The sequence below is a fragment of the Syngnathus leptorhynchus genome, chromosome 16 (assembly GCF_054491065.1).
Source record: "Syngnathus leptorhynchus isolate UIUO chromosome 16, UIUO_Slep, whole genome shotgun sequence".
In the NCBI taxonomy this organism is placed as follows: domain Eukaryota; kingdom Metazoa; phylum Chordata; class Actinopteri; order Syngnathiformes; family Syngnathidae; genus Syngnathus; species Syngnathus leptorhynchus.
The window spans coordinates 91,073-112,666 of NC_141210.1; the positions used below are offsets into that span (position 1 = coordinate 91,073).

General features: G+C 52.1%; 2 protein-coding genes across 3 annotated transcripts in view; both read right to left on the reverse strand.

The window, feature by feature from the left end:
* znf385c (zinc finger protein 385C) overlaps window positions 1–15,296 on the reverse strand; it is a 28,548-nt gene extending 13,252 nt beyond the window's left edge. Inside the window, exons 1-2 of the mRNA XM_085934714.1 lie at window positions 15,010–15,296; window positions 6,848–7,105 (exon numbers count right to left, since the gene is read on the reverse strand). Of these exons, the coding sequence (XP_085790840.1) occupies window positions 6,848–7,105; window positions 15,010–15,286 (535 nt within the window). The 5' untranslated portion in view covers window positions 15,287–15,296. The remainder of the gene's footprint in view (window positions 1–6,847; window positions 7,106–15,009) is intronic.
* Window positions 15,297–17,752: 2,456 nt separating this feature from the next.
* On the reverse strand, window positions 17,753–21,576 carry dhx58 (DEXH (Asp-Glu-X-His) box polypeptide 58). 2 transcript variants are annotated; one of them, XM_085933641.1, is made up of 13 exons: window positions 21,447–21,576; window positions 21,278–21,294; window positions 20,983–21,169; window positions 20,667–20,871; window positions 20,389–20,579; window positions 20,211–20,324; window positions 19,936–20,068; window positions 19,651–19,830; window positions 19,327–19,565; window positions 18,904–19,215; window positions 18,598–18,773; window positions 18,439–18,538; window positions 17,753–18,082 (listed from the first exon to the last, which is right to left on the reverse strand). In XM_085933641.1, the coding sequence occupies exons 3-13, from the start codon at window positions 21,157–21,159 to the stop codon at window positions 17,894–17,896; spliced, it is 2,016 nt and encodes a 671-aa protein (XP_085789767.1). In that variant the 5' UTR covers window positions 21,160–21,169; window positions 21,278–21,294; window positions 21,447–21,576; the 3' UTR covers window positions 17,753–17,893. The 2 variants fall into 2 exon arrangements, with proteins under 2 accessions (XP_085789767.1, XP_085789768.1); XM_085933642.1 differs by lacking the exon at window positions 20,211–20,324 and having other exon boundaries at window positions 20,983–21,482.
* Window positions 21,577–21,594: the final 18 nt, after the last annotated feature.

Consider the following 21,594-nt stretch of genomic DNA (forward strand, 5'->3'; position numbering starts at 1 on the left):
CCTTTTTCTTCCATCTCACGCCTCATCTTGTATCACTTTTTTTCCCTACGTCCATTCAAAGCAATCCCATCAGCATGCAGAGAAGGTCATTTCGTGCAGACGATCCAAAAATGTTCCCTGCTGCATATCTTCTGCCTTTTGTGAATTGTAAAGACAAATTCCTGTCTCCGTTGAATTCCAGCTGGGACAATCCGTAAGTTGCTCATCGAGCCATTTTGGGGGCGCCGCTGCGAATGTATTACTGCCGGATGAGTAAATAAGCCGAATGATTCGCGGGCCGGCTGCCGGGCCGACCGATCGGGTCCGCGTAATGCGTCCATCTAGACAGACTTGGCCCGTTTACATAAGAGCCCCAATGTGGTGGGCGAGTGCAGCCAACTCTTCCAAATAGAAACCTGGAGGATTCTTCTATGAATGGAAATATACGCTAGACACGAATCACATCCGCACCTCCACATTTAGCATTGGCACGACGAGAGTGCTACTGCCGGGTTCCCTCACGTCAGTCATTCGTCAATGACTTTTGTCAACTGGGGGAGGCGGAGTCACTACTGGCTGAGGAGGAGCCCAAACTCAACTCGAAAAATACATTTGGTATGCCAGTATGCTCAGTCCAATCCTCACAACCTAAAGGCATGGAGAAAAAGAGAGAGAGGTGTGAATGGGCCAATGGAAAGGCAGAAATGAGGGCCTACCACATCTGCGAGAAGCAGTCAGCGGACGTCAAGAGCCGTAACGGAAGATGCGCAAGCAGCTGTGGAACTAGGCCGCCACGCACGTCGCATCCTCCTCCCCCCCGACACCAAACTCGCCACGGATGGCGGCCGGCGACTTCTCCTCAAAAGGTCATCGCAGACGGAGAGCGTAAAGGACTGCAAATGTCGTATAATTCAACATCTTTCATCATTCCTTACGTAAACAAAACGATTTATCCCGAGCGCCGTTCGCGCGCGCATCCCGACGCCGGCTCCCCCGCGGGCCGCCTGCCTGTCGGGGCGCGTGAGGGCATCGGCTCGGCTTTAACGCTGACGAGCGGCGACAGCCCGCGCTCTGACTGGGAGGCAGGGAGGGAGGGAGGGAGGGCGGGCGGAGTCTAGCCGAGCGAGCTAAATGTGCCAGCCAGCCAAGGCCGGCAAACACATGCGAGCTAATAAACAAACGTACGGAACTTGGCTCCAAACGTGAGTCGGGAACATTTTGGACATCGATGAGAGATTCCCGTCTATGGGGGCTCATTGAAATGGTCATGTGACAACAGAAGGGAAAGAAGACGCCAGGTGTCAACCCAAAGCGGTTCCCCCTTAACAACCCCCCCCCCCCCCCCTCAAGCTAAGTCATAAAAACAAAAATGAGACACAAGATGACCAAAACTGAAACGGCAAGTCCATCGATCGTCCCAGCCACAATGGCTATGATGGGATTGGATGGATGGAATAAACCAGTTGAAAAGAAGAAGAAGAGAGAGGTGTGAAGACAAGCACTGACAAACAGCTTGACAGAAGCCAGGCTGACACTCGCTCGCATCAGATGGAATCACGGAGAGCGCCAGTCACAGCGCCGGGCCGGGCCGGGCTGGGCTGGGCTGGGCGCACCACACAAGGAGACCTTTGTGAGAACCCGCTGCCATGTCCATTTTTGGGAGGGGGAGAAAAATCAGCTTCTCCAGCAGATGGGCCAGTCATCAAAAGACGGCGGACACCTTTCAGATTGTTTGGGTCGAAGCACATTGATTGAGAATACACATTTGGAGATCCTTCCTTCCATTTCTGATCTTTAACATTGCTTTCAGTAGGGTTAGGGTTACGCCGTCGGACACCTCGACATAACCTCCAATCCATCGGCGGCGCTTGATTTACTCGGGCACTTCAGAGAGCGCCGAGTTGCTATTCCAAATGTCCGTCCTTGTCTCCAGGAGAGAGTGACAGCTTATAATTGGAAAAAGGGGGAAAGAAATGTGGCGAGAAGGTCTCCACGTCCAGTTCAAATGACAAACATAGAGTCCCTTTGCTAGTTAATCCCAATGGGACGACGGGCCGCTCTAATCCCGTTATCAGAGCCAGCAGATGCTGTTGACAGAACAATAAGCGGCAGCGCAAAACCCCCGGAGGAGGTCATGAGCCACAAGATGACTCTTCACACTCATTTGTTTCCAAATCCCGTTCTGCTTGTGTGTAGACGAGTAGAGAACAGAAGGGGGGGGAGGGGGGGGGGCTTGTCGCCTGACCTCAGGAATGCTCAAAAATAATAAAGTCCAGATACGCTGAATAGACATCACGACACTTCAAACAAGCATCCTTCCATCCAACGCTGCCGACCCCCGCAAATATATTCCCAATGTAAATGCTGCACGATCAGGCTCGGGAGGTCTAAAAATAAAACATTTGGAACATTTTCTTCCTTCCACTTTTAGAACAACGGGAGGAATCGCTTTTAATGGAAGGGACCGGGTATTGTTAACCACGTGGACGCGCTCAACTCGCTATGGGTGGCGTTACACCGGTCTGCGCCGTTGTGGGTGTGAAAACGGTCCGTTTTTAATGCGCGTTACTGCCACCTACAGGTCCGAGGTGGATGGTTCAAATTCCAAATACAGGGACAAATGCACCCTGCGGAACAATAACGGCAACTTATTAGCCACAGAAGGTGACGTGTGGCCGCCGCGTTGCTTCCCCTCCCTCCCTCCCTCGGCCCAGCTCAAGCAAATCCCATTAAAAGAAGCCTTTCATCTGCCTTCACTTCATTATGGAGTAGAAACGCGCTGGGGACCAGCGCGGGCGGATTCCACCACGCCGGCTAATCTACCATATTACATTTCAGACTATAAACTACATATATACGAGCGCATATGCTACGTATGTACGTCCTGGTCGATTGTCCTGCATTAGGCATGACTTTGCATGCCAAATAATGACATAAAGGTAGGTCAGAGTCACTGCAAAATGACAACATATTCCCCAGAAAGCAAAGGGAAAATAAACAAGCAACATGGCAATGTGATTGGATGCTACGGGTCACCGGCTTTCAAAGGCAATTTCGGAATGCTTATTTTAAGCACAGCCCGTGCCAGAGCCAGAGCCAGAGCCAGAGCCAGAGCCAGAGCCAGAGCCAGAGCCGGGCTTAATCTTGGCCGCTCGCTCGCTCGCTCGCTCGCTCGGCCACCCCCACCCCCTCCAACGAGGGTGCTGATTAAAAGCTAATTATACGCTACAAATTGGGCCTGGGGTGCTCACAGGCAGGCACTGCTGATTTGACACACGGCCCCGGACTCTGGACCGGACTCACGCTTACGGGGCCTCGTGCGGGTCCTCCCTCCCTCCCTCCCTCCCTCCCTCCCTCTCTCTCCTTTGGCCAACAGGCAAGGGAACAACATGTCAGCCATGAAGGATGCTAGGAGCAATGTCGCAAGCACTGTGACAATATATTTCATAAATAAAAAAGACTTTTTTTAGGAGCGTGACCTCTCAACATCTCTTCGAAAAGGGAGCGTCTGTTAGCGTCTCCACGCTGACATGTTGACTTCCTGTCGGCGCGTGGCGTGCCAAGAAGCCAACATCCTCCCGGCCGTTTGCTATTTGCGTCTCTCTGCGCCGTGACGCGGCCATTTTGCTTATTTATTTTCTTAGCGCCGTATCTGGATAAAACCTCGCAGCGCATTTGCATTGGTTTCGTTTATGAGCTGAGAACTCATCTTGATGAACTTTTTTTTCCTGCTCTCCAACGGCACAACGAGCTGCGCGTCAAATGGAGCGTATTTACAGATACATCATTTCATGTATGCACTGTGAAGCTATCAAAGCAACATTTGACTTTTTTTTTTTTAAACGCTATCCAAGGCTCGTGTACCATCCTGTAATCCTATGTTCTCTAATATTTGATGTATGTACCTTGAATGCATCTCTAATGTCCTATTTACGTATATCATACTGCATCTAATGTTCCATGCAACGTCTATAACATGTCTAATCTATGTCCGTATGCTAGGTTCTACACGCAATTACCTTCCTTCCTTCCTTCCTTCCTTCCTTCCTTCCTTCCTTCCTTCCTTCCTTCCTTCCTTCCTTCCTTCCTTCCTTCCTTCCTTCCTTCCTTCCTTCCTTCCTTCCCTTCTCTTCTCTTCCCTTGCCTCCCCTCCCTTCCTTATCCCACCCTCCCTTCCCTCCTTCCTTCCTTTCCCTCCCTTCCCTCCCCTCCGCATGAATGCACCCACGAAGAGTGTTGACATTTGCCAGCGACTTGACTGGACCCCGTGAGGGGTGAGGGGAGGTGACGCAGCATCCGCTTTGGGCGTGCGTTAGTTATGTCCAGATTGGTTGCGGGGTCAGCGGTAAGCGCTGAGACAAAAGCAAAAAGGATGGCGCTACATGCTCACCCCGGTGTCAAGGACGCCATTCCATCCCACCTGGAGCACACCAAAGAGGACTTGGAGCCTCCTCCTCCTTCCCTGCCTGCCTGCCTGCCTGCCTGCCTGCCTGTCTTTATTACGGGCCGGAGGCGATGGGCCGGAAAATTCCCGCGGAGAAACAAACCTGCATCTGCATATTCCAGCCCCCGTTTGGCGTCTGCCACCGGCGAATAAATTAATTCATGAATAACAATGAAAATCATCCGCTCTAAATGCCGACGTGCACGTGTGTGTGTTTCTTCGGCCGATACTCGTGGGAGTTTATTTGCATAAACAAGTGACATAGTGACAGTGCATAAATATTAGTTTGATCTGTCCGGGCCTCATCAAGAGAGTAAAAGGCACAGCAGGCTTCCGAGTTAAACGCTTTCAAGAGCTTCCAAATCAGTGGATGTGCCCTTCCCCCACCGTGGCTTGTTTCTCGCATCGGCGGATCCCCTTGTGCGCTGGCCTCGCTCGCGTGCCCGCCGACCTTTTGCCAGAGTTTGAACCCGCCGCACCCCAGGCAGGGTAGGGCGGGCAGGGCAGGGCAGAGCAGAGCGGGGGGGGGGGGGGGGGGGGGGGGAGGGGGGGGATGATGAGCAGAGCGCAGAAGAGAAGGAAAGTGAAAAAAGGGGAAAAGAAAATCGCATTGTTTTTTAACAGCTTTACTTAGCACGTTTGGCTCCAAGCTAAAAAGGTCTGGCTTGGAATCTGGGCTCTGGCCTTCCCGTGCGCATGGGGGAGTACGACAGAAGTCATTTCGTGTCGTCAAGGGGGGGGGGGGGGGGGGGGGGGGGGATTGGAAAATGGCACAAGGCGACAAAAATAAAACACAGATGCGCAAATGCATTCGTGCAGAAAATCCTCGCCTTTAATCCAATCCGTCACGCTTTATTAAAACAGCGGCGCGGCAGAGGAGATGGCATCAGACGGGCGGCCGTGATGACGAGCCTAACAGGCACGGCAAATTTCAAAACCAAAAGGGGGGGGAAAAAAAAAAAGTGCACACATCAGAGGAAAATGAGATATAGAGGAGCGTGAAAAAAATGCTAATTCTTTCTCCTCCTCCCTCTCACTTTGGCAGATCTGGACGACGCTCCACGCACGTGTGCGCGCGCGCGCAGACACAAAGACGAGCGCGTGTTCACGTTGCTAGGTCAAATCAGGCCTCTCTCTCTCTCTCTCTCTCTCTCTCTCTGCCATCATCGTGTCATCATCTGCAATTGCGCCGGGGCCCATTTTATACGTGGATAAATAAAGAAATCAGTCCTCTGCGTGTCTTGCTAAACGTCTTGACTGGAATTTACGCTCGCAAGGACGCGTCGCCGGAGATGGGATCCCGCTTTTGCCACGAGTCGTAAACACATCATCCTTCAAAGAGGTACGCATGACAAACAAAACTCTGGCGACACTGCTTCATTGACTTCTTTCCTATTCAGTCAAGGAATGTTTAGCATTAGTGGCTGTGTCATAACAACGGACAGCTGAGTGGCGCACGTGTCTTAGTCGGTCTGGTCTGGCTTCCGCACCTGTCCGGCCGGCATCGAGCGACGCCAGAAGGAGGAAGGGCCCAGACCTACTGTCAGCTCAGCTCAGCTCAGCTCAGCTAAGCGAAGCGAAGCGAAGCCAAGCAGGGCAGAGCAGAGCAGAGCAGAGCAGAGCAGGAAAGAAAAATACTCTTTTTTTGGGGGGGTGGAATGAGGGAATCTGATAAAAAAAAAAAAAAGAGTAAAAACTCTGAGTATATGGGCTGACACAAACACCTATTTACTTCTTTAAAACTGTCCAAAGCAGAGTGAAGCTGAGGCGGGAGGGCAGGAGGGAGGGAGGGAGGACGCAGCAGGGCGGCTTGCAGCCCGGGGGAGTCAGCAGAAGGTGAGTGGAGATAAGGCCGCGCCATTGTGACGGCGTGTCAGAGAGAATCTGCACACGGCATGGCTTCAGCGCAGGCATGCGCGTTTGCATCAGCCGGTCAGCCGCAGCATCGGCAGCATCGGCAGCATCGGCAGCATCGGCAGCATCGGCAGCATCGGCAGCATCGGCAGCATCGGCAGCATCGGCAGCATCGGCAGCATCGGCAGCATCGGCAGCATCGGCAGCATCGGCAGCATCGGCAGCATCGGCAGCATCGGCAGCATCGGCAGCATCGGCAGCATCGGCAGCATCGGCAGCATCGGCAGCATCCGCTCTTAATATAAGAGGATGCTCCACTCCACTCCACTCCACTCCACTCCACTCCACTCCACTCCACTCCACTCCACTCCACTCCACTCCACTCCACTCCACCATCAAATGGCAAGGACATTTTGGGGTTTTTGGCCATTCTCGTGACGCCTACCAAATGAAATGAATCCATTCCACTTTTTGCACTGCCAAACTGCCTCAGGTGAATTTTCGATACATCAGGAAGAAGAAAAGAAAGAAAGAACCCCAGCATTGGGACACGATGCCCGCCTGCCTGACCTGTGCCTTTTGCCGTCTTGCCTCCGTGGCCGTTCTGCTTGAGCCTCCTCTTGTGCGTCTTGCCGTGGTAGTGGATCTGCGCCTGCGCCGCCGAGTTGAGTTGGATGTCGCAAACGTCGCACGTGGTGCAGCTGCGCTCTTTCCGTTCCCTCTTGGGCCTGTGAGCGCGCCCTAGCGACGGCCGCCCCTCCTCTCGGCCATCGTCGCCGTCCGGATCGGAGCTCGGCGAGGCCCGTTGGCTGATGGGATGCTTCATCGCTAAGCCAAAGAGGCAAACAAAAAGATCACCGTGACAAATGGCATGCGTAGGATATCTTTGAGTCAGCTCAAAGTGAAAACACACTGAACGGGATATCCCTATTCAAGCATGCGTGCAAGCGTACGTGCGTTCCCTACAAGGCAACATCAGCATCGGCAACCGCACAGGCAAAACAATCATAGCGGTGAAACTGACATGTACCACAGGGGGGCGACAGAGAGCTTCAGTGTGAGGTCTGACGTGACCCCATCAAAAGAAAAGACACAAGTGTACTGGGACTAAGGGATCAAGTTGAACCTTTGTACAGTGATTAAAAGAGCTCAATTCAATTTAGTGTGACCGAGGAGATTTTTGTTGTCACAATAAGTAATCGGCGGGGGGGGAGGGGGGGGAACACTAATCATACCAAGAGAATGAAGTTGTAATCGAATTAGAATCAGTTCGAAAGACTCTCCAGGTGAAAGAAAGAAAGAAAGAAAGAAAGAAAGAAAGAAAGAAAGAAAGAAAGAAAGAAAGAAAGAAAGAAAGAAAGAAAGAAAGAAAGAAAGAAAGAAAGAAAGAGAGAAAGAAAGAAAGAAAGAAAGAAAGAAAGAAAGAAAGAAAGAAAGAAAGAAAGAAAGAAAGAAAGAAAGAAAGAAAGAAAGAAAGAAAGAAAGTATAGCTCATTACAATCACCACAAATAAGTGAGAAAAATTGGCTCGGCAAAGGAGGGGAAAAAATGTTCCCCCAAACACACCCACTTGCGCATTTTGGAGTTATTTACGCAAATAGCACAACCACACGCGCACACGTGCTGAAAAGACATTGCGGCGGGCGGGCAGGCAGGCAGGCAGGCAGGCAGGCAGGCAGGCAGGCAGGCAGGCGGGCAAGCAACGTCCATGAAAAGCACCTATTCAGATGAGAGGCCCCATCGGGCGTCGAGTGCAGAGTTGCGCCTTGCCTTGCCCTGCCCTGCCCTGCCCTGCCCTGCCCTGCCCTGCCCTGCCCTGCCCTGCCCTGCCCTGCCCTGCCCTGCCCCGCCCCGCCCTGGCCAAGCCTGGCAGCCAATGAAGAACATCTCTGTGGTCTTTAATGGCGCAAAGCTACACACACGCCCGACGCGGAATTTGAGCTGAGGCTGCCGGAAGGTTGCTTTCGATGTTACCCTTTTTTTTTTTCTTCTTTTCTTCAAACCCTCTCTAAATGGAGGACGGCAGACTCGGCACTTGCCGATGACTCGGCATAGCTGTGCAATCCCAAATGAAAAAAAAAAGAACAACAACACCATTTACGATACGGCATCTGCGGCGACCGCATCCCAAAATACGCCAGGAGGACTTGCCCCATTCCTGTAACCACGAGCCCATCCGCTGGGCACAGTTTGAAGCAGCCCCCGGAATCACTCCACACACACATGAAAACATTTGCTCATGGGATGGAACCTGCTTTAAGTTGTCTCTATCCGATATATTTTAGCATTCATTCCACCAATGAGCCTATCGATTTATGGAGTAAAGAGTTTTGATTGAAATTTTGCAACACTATGGATGTCTGCTAGTGAGCGTCTACTGAAACGTTTTCTTTTTAAACATTGGCTGACATCAACGTAGTAGAAATACACACGGTTGGAATTTTACTGAGAGTGTATATTATTAGCCCGCCTGCCCGCAATGGTGCCTCGCTTTCGTAATTGGCTCACCACCACTGCGCCCCTTCTTCCCGTACGTGCGTGCGTGCGTGCGTGCGTGCGTGCGTGCGTGCGTGCGCGCGCACTGGGCTTTACCAAAAAAAAAAAATTTAAAAATGAAAGCATCCAGTTCTCTCGCTCATCAAACATTCTTGTGCCTTTAGCTAAAGTTAGCACGTTGACTCGGAACCACAAAGTGGAAGCGGGGAAGAGATTTGACAGGGAGGGGTTCCGTCCAACGCTGGATATACTTAGACGCTTGTTCATTTTCTATTCCTTGGGCCCATTCCTGGGGCCATTGCGCAAGAACAAGCGGTCACCTCTGGTGACTACAAGATTCTCAAAGCCATTTATTATTCATCCCTGGCGATGCCAAGTCACGCCAGTCTTTTTGGGGCACATTCCTTCCAGACGCGGCGGCGTGAAGGACACGTGCCACCGTCGGAGCCCGAGGCGCACTCGCAGTCGTGGCGAGTGCCAAGCGCGGGCGGGTTGAAGGGGGGGGGGGGGGGGTGACCTCGGTCGAGGGGGGTGACCTTGAGGGGGGGTGACCTCGGTCGAGGGGGGTGACAGGGCGGGCGGGCGGCCGGCCGGGCCTGCTATTAACTGGGATTTGACGACAACATGACGTTTGGAGATGATTGCGGGTGAATAAATCCAACACGCCGCAATGAATCAGAGAGCGAGTGCGGGGATTCTGGCACTTCAGGAAGTCGGCGGAGACGCCGTCGTCTTGATATGAGACGGCCAGATTTGGGCTTTTTTTGCTCAATACCGATAACGGGAATGATGTCTTGAATATGGGCTGGATTTTCTTCACGGTTCCCACAATGTTTACGAGTGGAAATGGATCTCTCAGGGAAGTTGTGGTGAAGGCAGGTGCCTGGCTCAAGTCTGGAGCTGGGGGCCTTCATTTGGCGGGCGGGCGGGCGGGCGGGCGGGCGGGCGGGCGGGCGTGTGGCCACCGTGGCCGCGCTGACACAGTAAAAGTCTATTTTACTGGCAGCTTGTGCTCTCAATGCGTCCCAATAAAAGGAGCTAAAAGGAGGGAGGGGGGGGGGGGCTAACTAAACGCCGCTTCAGCATTGACTCCAGGTGCGTTGCGGTCAAAGTATTATTTTTATGTATCCCGGGATTAGCGGCGGTGTCGGCGCTGGCACGCCGTCGTCGGCGCTGGCACGCCGTCTGCTGGCCTTTGCGCTAATCTCCGGGCGCATCCGTCATTCCCCGGGCCGACACTTGTTATTTGCGTTGCCGAGATACTCGGCAAACAAGGAGCAATCAAACGATTAGCGCAGAAGAATCGCGATTGATGTTGGATTTGACGACATGATGCAGAGAAAATAGGTTCCAAGATCAACAGAGAGGAGGAGGAAGCAAACATGCCTTTCCAATTTCATCTCATCTTTTGCACATATTTGGAGCAAAAATAGGAGCAAAAGATTCAAATCAGGTTTGGAGGCTCTCTCTTTGCAATCAGACCTGAGCCTGGAGCTGGATATGAAGAAATGACAAGAGAGAGGTTTCGGGGGATGGTCGCTCAAATGTGATGGCTAGTCATACATAAATCACGGCCGCCGCGCTTGCAGCTCTGCGCTGGGTCGGTCGGGAGCTGCACCTCGCTCGCTCGCTCGTCGCCGTGGCTCACTCGGTGATGAATGAACTGCACTTACGCACAAAAATACACTCGAGAGCTCACGCGCGCGCACACACGGCCGTGAGAATAACATGACAACACGCCGCTCACATTCGCTGCGCTGGTGCGTGCGTGCGTGCGTGCGTGCGTGCGTGCGTGCGTGCGTGCGTGCATCACCCTCCCTCGCTCGCCACAAACGGCTTCCCATTTTCTGTCATCACCCCAAAGAGCTGGAGAATAAAGCTATTAGCGCAGTTAAACTAGGCTAATTATGTGACACACTAGGAACACACACACAAGGGTGTGAGAGCACGCCGTGCGCATGAGCGTGTTTTCCCAATTACCTTTTGCTTCCATTACAAGCACAAAAGTGAAGTTGTAACCCATTTTGGAGAAACATGAGGAAAGCCACCTCCAGACGGACGGCGACAAAGACAAGGAAAAGCACACGGCGCACATGTATCCATCCACTTTGTGGGAACCAAGAGCGGCTAGCAGATTAGCCGCAAGTACGGCCTTAGCGTGGAATTCAAAGCATCTTCCTTTCCACGAGTGATTAACGTGCCAGTCGATGGCACGGATGCCATTGTTTTAGGACGACACGCGCGGAAAGAGAGAAAGAGAGAAAGAAAGAGCGAAAGAAAGAGCGAAAGAAAGAAAGAAAGAAAGAGCGAAAGAAAGAGCGAAAGAAAGAGCGAAAGAGCGAAAGAAAGAGCGAAAGAAAGAAAGAAAGAAAGAAAGAAAGAAAGAAAGAAAGAAAGAAAGAAAGAAAGAAAGAAAGAAAGAAAGAAAGAACGAACGAACGAACGAACTTCTCTCAGTGCACACACAGGAGATGAAGACACGAGTCAGCTCTACCATTTTGGCCATTATTGTCACACACAATCGTATCAAAACAACAAACGTCAGACATTCCTCGATAAGCGGCGCGCTATTTTTAGGACAGACACTATGATACCAAATGACTACAGACGTATGTATGTATATGTACATAACGGAGCGGGCTGGTGCGCTAAGCTAGCGCTAACCCTAAACTAGCGTTTCATCTTCAGAGCAGAGGCTTAGGGCTGCACTTGAAAGATCTCACGCAGCTAACGGAGATCGAGGGCAAATAAGCCGTCAGCGTTGCGTTTGGAGACTGTGCCGTCCGCGGCTGCAGCCACGTGACAAGTTGACAAATGCCAAATGATGATTGGCAGCGGCCAGCGCTTTTCCAATCGATGAAATATGACGCTCCCCTAATTTGTGGCTCTCCAAACGCAGACTTGATCATATTGGACATGGTCTGTCTACATGTTTCTCTTCAGATATCTGCTGCCTCTTAAAGGGTAAGCACACACAACTTCCAACAAGAAAGACAGCGTTAGCTTGTGCGCGCTGTCAGAATAAAGTTCCATTTCCAGTGAGTGCATTGAAAGAGTACGACTGAGTCATTTGTGCGCTGCGGCGGCATGGCCGACTCCTCTTTTGACTCATCCCATTCGAAACTCCTGCCTGGCTGCACACGTGGACTCTTACACGTCATTGCCACGACAACACGGACAGACAGACAGACTTTCTTTCATCTTCTGAGGGAAGTGTACATTGAAGCGACCGGGCAAAACAACCAAACACGAGCCAGTAGGGGGTGATGTCACTTTACTTCAATGAGCCTTTTTTCCGGTATAGACTGCAGCATTTGGGGAAATGAGAACCATTAGAATTGAAAAGAGAATCGAGTTTTTTTTCCCACTCAAATCAAATGCTTTGACACTTTGTCAATAAAGTCACGGATGTGTGCCAAGGACACAGGCAACAATTAAAAATGTCGCTGCTATTCCGAGCCGCTGCCGCCGCCTGGCTATTAGCGCTCCAGTCAAGTGGGCCAAGGTCACGAGCGAGCGCAGCTTCGTTTTCGGGCGCTCGCTCGCTCGCTCGCTGTCGCGCAGGCACTCTGCGGCCATTAGCATAAACGTCCACCTGGGAGGAAGCTTTTAGTGTGGCAAAAGGTGCTCATCCAGGACGTGTAGTGGTTTATGTAACAAGTCTCCTGGGCGTGGAGGAGAGGCGGCTCCTTCCAGCGCCCTCAGGGCTCATTACGCGGCCCGGCCCGCTGCCGTTTTCAAAAGAAGACAATGATGTCTGCACGTGTCCTGAAGTCTGAAGGCCTTCCAATACTTTTGGAGGGGACAGACGCGCCTGTTCAGAGGAGGGACTGGCTCCGACGAGATGGCAGTGAAATGAAAACAGGAGGCACTTCAAATCGGCCTCTGCACGGGGTGGTGAGAGAAGGGAGGGAGGGAGGGAGGGAACGAGGGAGCCTGCAAGTTAAACAGCAACACAGAGCTCCAATGTACGCCCTCCAAGGCTCTACTGTACCTCGTGGCGGGCCTCTGTGTGTTTTGGAAGGTGGGACAGAGAGTTCCAGCCGTTAAGAGCATTTGGAAGGCTCTCAAAATCCTGTATCGGTTTTTTCGACAGCCAAATGTTGTCTCCTCGGGACAGAAGTCACCCGGGTTTCTTTTTTTGTGCACAGACTCAATGTGGCCGCCACTGCCGTTCACCTCATCTTGCTTCGTTTTGTCAGCACAGAGAAAAAAAAGAAAATGAAGACAGCAGTGACAGATGGGGAGGTTCAATTACGTGGCGTGTCAGGCCGCGACGAGCTGGTGATGATTGCGCCGGGCTCGGGGGGGGTCGAGTCAACACGCTAACTAACGAATGTAGCGCGCCAAGGGCGCTCGCTTCATTCAAAGGCAAATTGCGATGGGCTACCTCTGCCACAACTATGGTTTTTCAACATCATCTCTCGCTGCTGGCCGTCACGACACCGATAGCGTTAGCTAGCGTCGAGACGTTACAAAAAGTAAAGGTGAAAAAAATGCTCAACATGACGAAATCGGCCTAACATCTACTGAGAGTGCATTTCCTGGCGGCTCCTATTTATTTTGCCAGCACACTGAAGCTGTGTTAAAGAGCGAGCGAGCGAGCGAGCGGCCGGCCGGCCGGCATAAACGCTTCAGTGTGCGCGTGTTTGCTTAAGCGTATACACCGAGGCCACTGTCGGCGTGCAGGTAGCGAGGTGTGCCTTTCACAATGATTTCATTGAAGGCAAAGGGCCCACCGAGCGTCGGCTCCTAAAGAACGGGAGGTGCTTGAAGGTGCTTTGACAATGACAATGCTTAGCTTGCTTTTGGAGCTTCGCTGGATGACAATTACAAGCAAAAATTGCGGGAAAGAAAGTCAAATGCCCCCCCCCCCCCGGGCAAGCTGGATGACGGATGCCGAGTAGCGCGGAAGCTCCTGTTGGCTCAAGGCGGAAAGCTTCCGTCAGGGTCAACTGAGCTTGCCATTAGCTCAGTTGCTTGAGCATCAGACTCCTCTTAACCTCGGCGTCATGGGTTCCATCCCCGCATTTGGCCACGGCGGCAGGCTTTGCGCAGCTGTCAGAGCCCCCCCCAAAAAATGACAAGTTTGGTCGGTCATTAAGTTTGCGTGGCGAATAATATACAGCAATGTCGACGAACCTTTGGCACACTTGCTATTGTTCCGTCCGATAATACATTTCATTAAAGCTGTAAATAGCGGTCGGTGTTTTGCAGCCACCTCGTTGTCCTCCAGCTAATTAGGAATTACACGCGCGTTTGCACCGGCGCTTCGACTCGGTGACTTAACTGTCGCCGCCGCTTTGAACTTTTGGCGGGATCCGAGCCAAGGTCACGAATGATTTTTCGGGAAAAGCTCAGCTGACGTTGCGACGTCCATCTCCTCGCTGCGTACGGGAGCAAAAGTGACAACCGGAAACTGACGGAAGGAAGGTCAAGACAAATTGGGCACAGCAGGAAACAGTGAAACGCAGCCTTTGAGAAAAAGAAGGCAGAAGAAGAAATGAGGTTATGATGAAATAGTATCATATATTTGTGAGAGAGAGAGAGAGAGAGAAAATGTTGGTGCCTCACTTTATAGATCCTTTTTTTGAATCATTCCCATTTGGTAGGCTTGTCAAATTGAGATTTTCACTTTACAGGGACGTCTGCTGCATTAGTTGCTGGGGCAGGCAATTGATCAAATGTGAAATTAGATTCATTTGATGATGGAGGGAGGGAGGATGCAAAAGAGTTGCAGTGTAGCCAAATGCAGCTATCAAGTGTCGTCTTTTGGCTCGTGCCATCAGTGTCTCGTTAATGTGTCGTCAAGTGCCTAAATTTGAAACCCCGGAACACCAGTAAAGCATCTTCGTCTGCTCAAACTTGCACAGCTTCATTTACAACCTCCCCCTTTTTTTTTGTGTGTGTCATTTGAATATTGTTTAGCTGTATTATTGATGACCAGACACGCTCGCTCGCTCGCTCGCTCGCTCGCACGCACACGGGGATTACACTAGTACGTTAAGAGCACGCAGTCATTTCGACACAGAATTTGTTTCCATTTTGTAATGGCGTTAATTGGCGAAATTGACGAGTCCTCATCCTAAACAAAGCATCCATCGCCCGCTCCAAAAACTTGCTCAGCGTTCACTCGCACGCAAATTCTGTCGGACATCTTCTTAGTCGCTTTCTCTTCAAATTTGCCATCAACTTTGACGTCGGAAAAGAGAACGACAAACTCCATCGGAACTTACCAACACGTTGCAGGTGTGCGCACCTGAAGCCCCAACGGCCGAGCAACAGCCGAGCAACAGCCCCAATCGGCCGGCACCGACGCACCGGACGTCTTGTCTGACCGGCTACACGCCTCCGTTCTATCCCTCCGGTGGTCGTCAGCGATGCCAAAGAAGCGACGACGGTCAATGCAGACAGGTCAAGCAAGACTGGCTGGCTGGATGGCTGGCTGGATGGATGGCTGGCTGGATGGATGGATGGACGGCCGCACCGACCGAAAGAAGTGAAGCGAACCATCCGGCATGGTCAAGTTTCCGTAGGGTCAGTGGACGGGGAGATTAGACCGGAAACGTCTTTTCGAAGCAAAAGCACAAGTCGAGCAAACGGAGGATGGAAAATGTTGACAAACACGAATATCTACTTGCTCGTCTGTATGATCACGTAAGCAATTCATTTGAAAGAAAAAGAAATGCATTTTACCAGAAGCCGATGTGTTTTCCAACACGGCTGCCAAATGGAATGTTTTATCTTGAAATGAGAACACACAACTAAGTGTCGCAAGGATACATCTTGTCAAATGGCCAATTTGTTCAAATTGATTGGCACCTTAGGAACTAGATTGCATCAATGAAATTCCCTTAAAACGCTTTCAGAAATGTTATCTTAATAACTTTGAACATACTTTGATAGTTGTCGGGTTTTTGGTTTTTTTCATGATGATACTAACATTAAATTGAGCTTCTCCAGCACACCGGCGACTCCAGTGAGATTAAGCAGTACAGCGTGGATATTTATTCTTCTATTTGTTGACTGTGAGAGAACACCTAAATGTTACCCAGGGTGCCCTGCGAGGGCCATTGTGGTGTGTTTTCCTCTTATCTTTGAGCAGAATTGCGGAAAATAAACACTAGTTGAAGGGCATTCGATAAAAGCCAAACAAACCTGGAAATAGCTGCGGGAGATATACACGGACGATATTGTCACCCACGAGAGGCAATGACTACTTTTTGGCCTCGCCTTCAACCTCCTCGGTGCAAAACGCGCTGGGCTGGCCTTGCTCGTAAAAATAGAATGCGGGCTCCTGAAACATAAGCCCCCGCCCGCCCGGCCGGCCGCCCGCGCGCCCGCCCTTCCCTCCTCGCCGTCTTCAACGTTCTAAAAGAATCAGCGTTGTTGTTGTTGTTGTTGTTAACACAACATATTACCAAGCTTGAATTGACGTGTTATTTGATCAACATGCTCCGATTCACGTGGAGAGACTAAAGGTCAGGACGTTAAAGCTTGGCAGGAGGTACGGTATCCGAGGCCGAGCGCACCTGCCCCCCGTCGGGTTATGCGGGCGCCCTTTGGGTGCTGACAGCTCTGCTTACGGATGCCAAGACAGCTTAGCGCACGCCGGCCGTCATCGCTGATGCAAGCCGCTCGCAAGTGCTCAAAAGACGGATTTGCCCGTACCGATGGAATAGATCTCTTCTTCAATTTGAACCATAGCAGACCATAGTGTATAGTATGCTATGTTTCCCTGACTGCAAATTACCTGCGTACAGGTACATACCGTTGCGCCGTTCTCGGCCGGCGGTCACGCAAATTGTCGAAAAGAAGTGAGGGCGGATGAGAGCAATGCCTTTGTGAGCTATTCAGAGTCCAAATTGAAACATTTGATCAACTTGACAAGTGAATGTAGGCAGAATAACAATGAAAAAAAATTAAAAAGCCAACGGCTTCGGGCGAGGAGTTGCTCGCTAGCTAACGAGCTAAAACGCCAAAATAGACCTATGTGGTGCTGACTGAGAAAAGGTTCTTTTGATTCCGCTTTGAACTTGTAACATGATTTGTGTTCAGACGATATAAGTTAAGATTCATTCATTTCCGCCCGCCATCCAAACAAATCCTTGCACTCCTTCAATTTCCTGCCACTGTGCCAGAAGGCTGCGCCAAAGGCCTTTAACTGTGCAAACAAAATAACTATAAGCGAGCGCGCGCGCGCGCACACACACGTTTCTACACTTTCATAAATCATTGTGAGCTTTCATCTTCAAACCCTTGAAAAGTTGATCAAAATGGGATTCAAAATAGTGACACAAAACATAAAAGTGTCATTGCTAAAAATCAAAACGACACCGATGCTAGCCCAAAACACTGCCATCACTCTGTGTTCAAAAAGGAATACTACAAATCGGACCACGTACTATGATAGAGTTGTAGTGTTGAAAATCAGCAAGCCTATTCTGTAGAAGGAAAGGGGGGGAAAAAAATGGGACAGAACATAGTACTCTGTATTCTTTTCCTGGATCTCCTGGAGACATTCACGAATACGAGTCGCATACATGAATGGCATTGGCGCGCGCGCGCGCACGCACGCACCCGTGGAGGGGCGTCTAACTGCAATCAGCGTGCTCTGCATGTGCAAAAGGAAATCATCAGCGTTGATTAGAGACGCTGAGTCGGATCACAGTCAATCATCAGTTTCCGCCTCCTTCCCAACAAGTCAGGCTTGGTAGCCTTTGTCCGAAAAAATGTCTTGATGATTGAGTATGGATTGATCAATTAGTCGTGGTTTCTTCAGTGAGCCAGCCGGGTTAGGCATGAGCACATTAGTGATGCAGGAATAGAATATACTTGTGATTGTGGAACTCACATCATTTCAAAGCTATTGTTTGGATTTTCGCTCCGGGTTTGCTTGCCGGTGGGAAAAATTAGCCCGACACAACGCTGCCCTCTAGTGGTACTTGAAGACATCACGTGCCTCAAAAGTCATTCAGGTAAGAAAAAACGGTTGCATTTAATCATGCAAACAGAGTTAAAAAATACATTCAAATTGCACCTTTCATTCAAAGTGGTTTTGTTTCGAAAAAGGGACTGCAACAGATTGTTGTGGAAATGAGCTTAGCATCAGCTCGTTTGTCAGTCCAGAAGGTGAGCGGAGTGTCGACTGCAGTACTCGCTGAAGTTGAAGTGCTCCACGGCGAACGGGATGTCCTTCCACTTCTGGACCGTGCTCCTGCCGCCGCCGGGCGTCTCCAGGGCAAAGTGCTTGATGGCCAAGTTGGCCAGCAGCGCCACCTTGTGGTACTTAAGCTCGTAGCCCCACCGCTGCAACGCAATGCATATATATCTCATGCATATATAAAGACTTGCTTAAAAAAAAACATGCAATTATTCAGTCAAAGCCGTCCGCCGTTTCGTCCATCACACCTACGCCCATTGTGTGTGTCTTGCTGACCCGTCGCAACCCGGCTGATAAAGAACTTATCGCTAATGGCTAAAAGGGAGGCGGCAAACAATCCTAAAATTCCCCCGAAGAGAACCTGTGTTTTTAATGGATATAATTCCCCCCCCCCCCCCCCCAGAGACTCCGGTGGTAATGAGCTTCTATTCTTGATCCCTGACATGGCAACGGCATATCTGCACGATGGCTAGTGAAAAGTCAAGGCAAAGTCGACGGATACCTTGTTGCAATTGCCGTTGTTGCACGCGATGATGCGGCCTGGCTCCCAGTCCTCAAAGGTCTTGTCCAGACACACCGGAAGGCCCCCGTTGTAGCGACTCCTGAGACCGTAGAGCGCTGTCAAACATCAGTCGGCGCTCGGCGCTGGACGCCAGCTGACCTGAATTGCGGGTTGACGTTGACGTAATGCGTTTTGTCCAGCAAGCGGATGTCGCTTCCTCGCGCCACAGCCGTCAAGCAGTTGGCGCACAGCAGCTGGACTTGGGCGGCCGAGTAGCCGCCGCCCTTCTTCTCCACCGTCTCCGCCACCCGAGCGTCCTGCTGCAGCTTGGCGATCTGGAGGGGGTTTGGTTGCCAGTCTGAGCTCTAGCGTTGTTGTTGCTTTTTCATTTCAAGATACGTGATAGTACGGAGAGATCTAAAAAAAACAACAAGATTGGATCTTTGGCCCGGCAGCCTCACTCACCTTGGCCCTGAACTCGTGTGGGCTCATCTGGCGAATGGTGCCGACGGCGGCGGCGGTGAGCCCCTCCAGGTAAGCGTTGAGGAGCTCGCGTCGCTCCTCGCGCCCGCCGCGCTGGGCCACCAGCGAGTAGTAGCTGTCTTGGGCGCGGGCGCGACCGCGCGCCTGCTGCTGGGCGATCTCGTTGGTCAGCAGGCCGTAGCGCACCACCAGGTTGCAGCCGCTGATGTCCAGGCCCTCTTCGGCCACGCTGGTGGCGATCAGGAGGTTGACGGAGCCCAGGCGGAAGTCGCGGATGGTTTGGTCGCGATCGTGCTGCGGGAGAAGTTGAGCCCAGCGAGTCGAGAGAGAGAGAGAGAGAGAGAGAAACCCTACCGTCTTTGCTGTGCGCATTGTTTTGAATTTCCACGGCGTTAGCCGGCTCACCTGCGTCATGCCGGCGCCGCCGGTCACGGCGGCGGGCTTAATGCCGGCCGAGCGCAGTTGGTCTTTGGCGAGCGCCCATCGGTGTAGTGCGTGCGTGCTCCGGCGGGTCTGGCTGAAGATGATTCCTCGGGACTCGGCGCCGGGAGAAAAGTGCCTCAGCAGGACGCTCTCCAGCTGCTCCATTTTGGGATTTGTGTAACGTGTGTCGTGAGCCAAGGTCAGCAGCTCGGCTTGGTTCTCTGCGGGCGGAGAGAGGGAGGGAGGGAGGTTGGAGGAAGCGCAGCCCCCCCCAAAATGTCCCATTTTTCCCAGATCAGCGGCCACCTTGGAAAAGATGGAGCAGAAAGCGGTCGGTGTCATCCACGATTGTGGTCTCCGTGTAGAAGTCCTGCAGAGAAGTCAGCGCGTCCTCCATCAGCAGCGTGTGGTGGATCAGCAGCGCGTCGTTGTAGCGCCGCAGATGGATGGCGCATTGCTGCAGTCGCCTGTTGCGCTCCTTCACGCCTGCAATCACCATCAAAGATGGATTGGCAAATTGCAATGGGATGACATTGACGTTCCACTTGCTGCTTTGGAGGTTTCTTCCAGGTAAGCTACAAGTCACATGACCTCTCTTCTGCAGTGCCACCACGTCGCTCTCGTACTCCTGCGTGCCAAACTCTCTGAGGGCGACGTCCTCGGGAGGCTCCGTGAAAGCGTGGATAGCTTGCATCATCCGCTTCACGCGCTCACCAAATGGATCCTACCCGCGCAGTGGAGTCCACTTAGACGCTTGGAGCAAAATCGTGGCGTGCGTGCGTGCGTGCTGAGCGCGTGCGTGCTGAGCGCATGCGGGCGGGCGGGCGGGCGGGCGGGCGGGCGGGCGGGCGGCTGGCCGGGCGAACCTCCTGTCTTTTGTCCACAATATCAAAGGTTTGAAGAGGCCTGGCCACCTTTACGTTGAGCTCGTCAATGCAGTTTTGGGCGGAAACGATGGCGCAGTCCAAGTTGGCGCAGATCTGATACACACGTGATCACGGCGCCAACGTGGCATGCCATTCAAATGTATGTAAGCGTTTGTACCTGCAGTACATGCTGCACGGCCTTCTCCGGACTTTTGGCTCCTCCCGATCCCGGCGACGCCGTGAGGCCGAGGACCTGCGGCAGCCGTCCGGCGCCGCTCATCTTCTTCTCCAGGTAGAGCCTCATGATCTTATTATACACCGTCTTCTTGACAGTGTGGTGACACTCGTCCACCACGAGCAGGGTGATGTCTGCGAGCCAGCGAGCCAGCAAGCCAGCGAGGGCGTTACGGCAACATCGGCCGCTGTCGCTCACTTTGGGTTGCGGCATCAACCTACCCGAGAGCTCCACGCGTTTGTCTTCCTCATCGCTGTCCAGGGCATTCAGGAGGATCTGCGCTGTGCACACGAGAAGGTGGCGCTCGCGCAGCACGGCGCCCAGGAAGTCCTTTTCGCGGCTGTCGCTGCTGACTGCTGTCACTTTGTAGGCGTGCCCCAAGAAGAGGTGGAACTCCTTGCTATAGTGCTGCTCTACCAGGTGCACCTGGAAGAGTCAAAGCGACACCGACGAGCCGAGCGGGCTGAGTCCGTTTTGATCATCGAGCGCTTGCTGATCAAAATGCATGGAAAAATGAATCCATTTGACGATCCTTACCCTATTGACCAGGACCACCACCTTGGCCCCAGGCGTCCTTTCCAAGTGCTTGTGGGCCACGTAGACGGCGGCTCGCGTTTTCCCCGCTCCCGTTGGCAGCCACACGATGATGTTCTCCCCCTGCAGAGCCCTTTGGACCACCTCCTCCTGGTACCCGTAAAGAATCACATCTGCCATCCCGGAACGTCTGGTGGAACAGAAGGAACTCGACTTCGACTTGTGTTCAGAGAGCCCAATGTCAAGGACCCAGCCGGCCAGCTCGGTTCGGCTCTGCTCGCGGGTTGACGAAACTCACCAAAGCGATCAGCTGACCTACAGGAAAACGAAAGTAAACCCGAGTACTCGGGGCGGGGCTCGGTAGGAACGACACGATTGCAACACGGAGTTATTAAAAGACACTTCGGACTAAATGTCACGCTACAGCTACCGTGGAAGACGGCTTCGAAATAGTGCCGGAGCCAAACCTTTAGCAGCAAAAAGATGGAGAATAAAGAAGGAATGTTGACAAGTCGCACGCAAATAAACGCAGACGCATTCTCCTCCTCGCGTGGGAAGACCAAACTTAAGGACATGACGATATGAAAGCCAAGTCCGATGATGTTAGGAATCAGT

What these genes read in the sequence shown, in the direction of transcription:
- dhx58 (XM_085933641.1), bottom strand. Translation starts at nt 21,159, where the DNA reads ATGGCAGATGTGATTCTTTACGGGTACCAGGAGGAGGTGGTCCAAAGG. An exon ending in TGGTGGTCCTGGTCAATAGG is followed by an intron (nt 20,872 to 20,982) that starts GTAAGGATCGTC and finishes TGACTCTTCCAG; the next exon opens with GTGCACCTGGTAGAGCAGCA. An exon ending in GGTGGCACTGCAGAAGAGAG is followed by an intron (nt 19,831 to 19,935) that starts GTCATGTGACTT and finishes TGGTGATTGCAG; the next exon opens with GCGTGAAGGAGCGCAACAGG.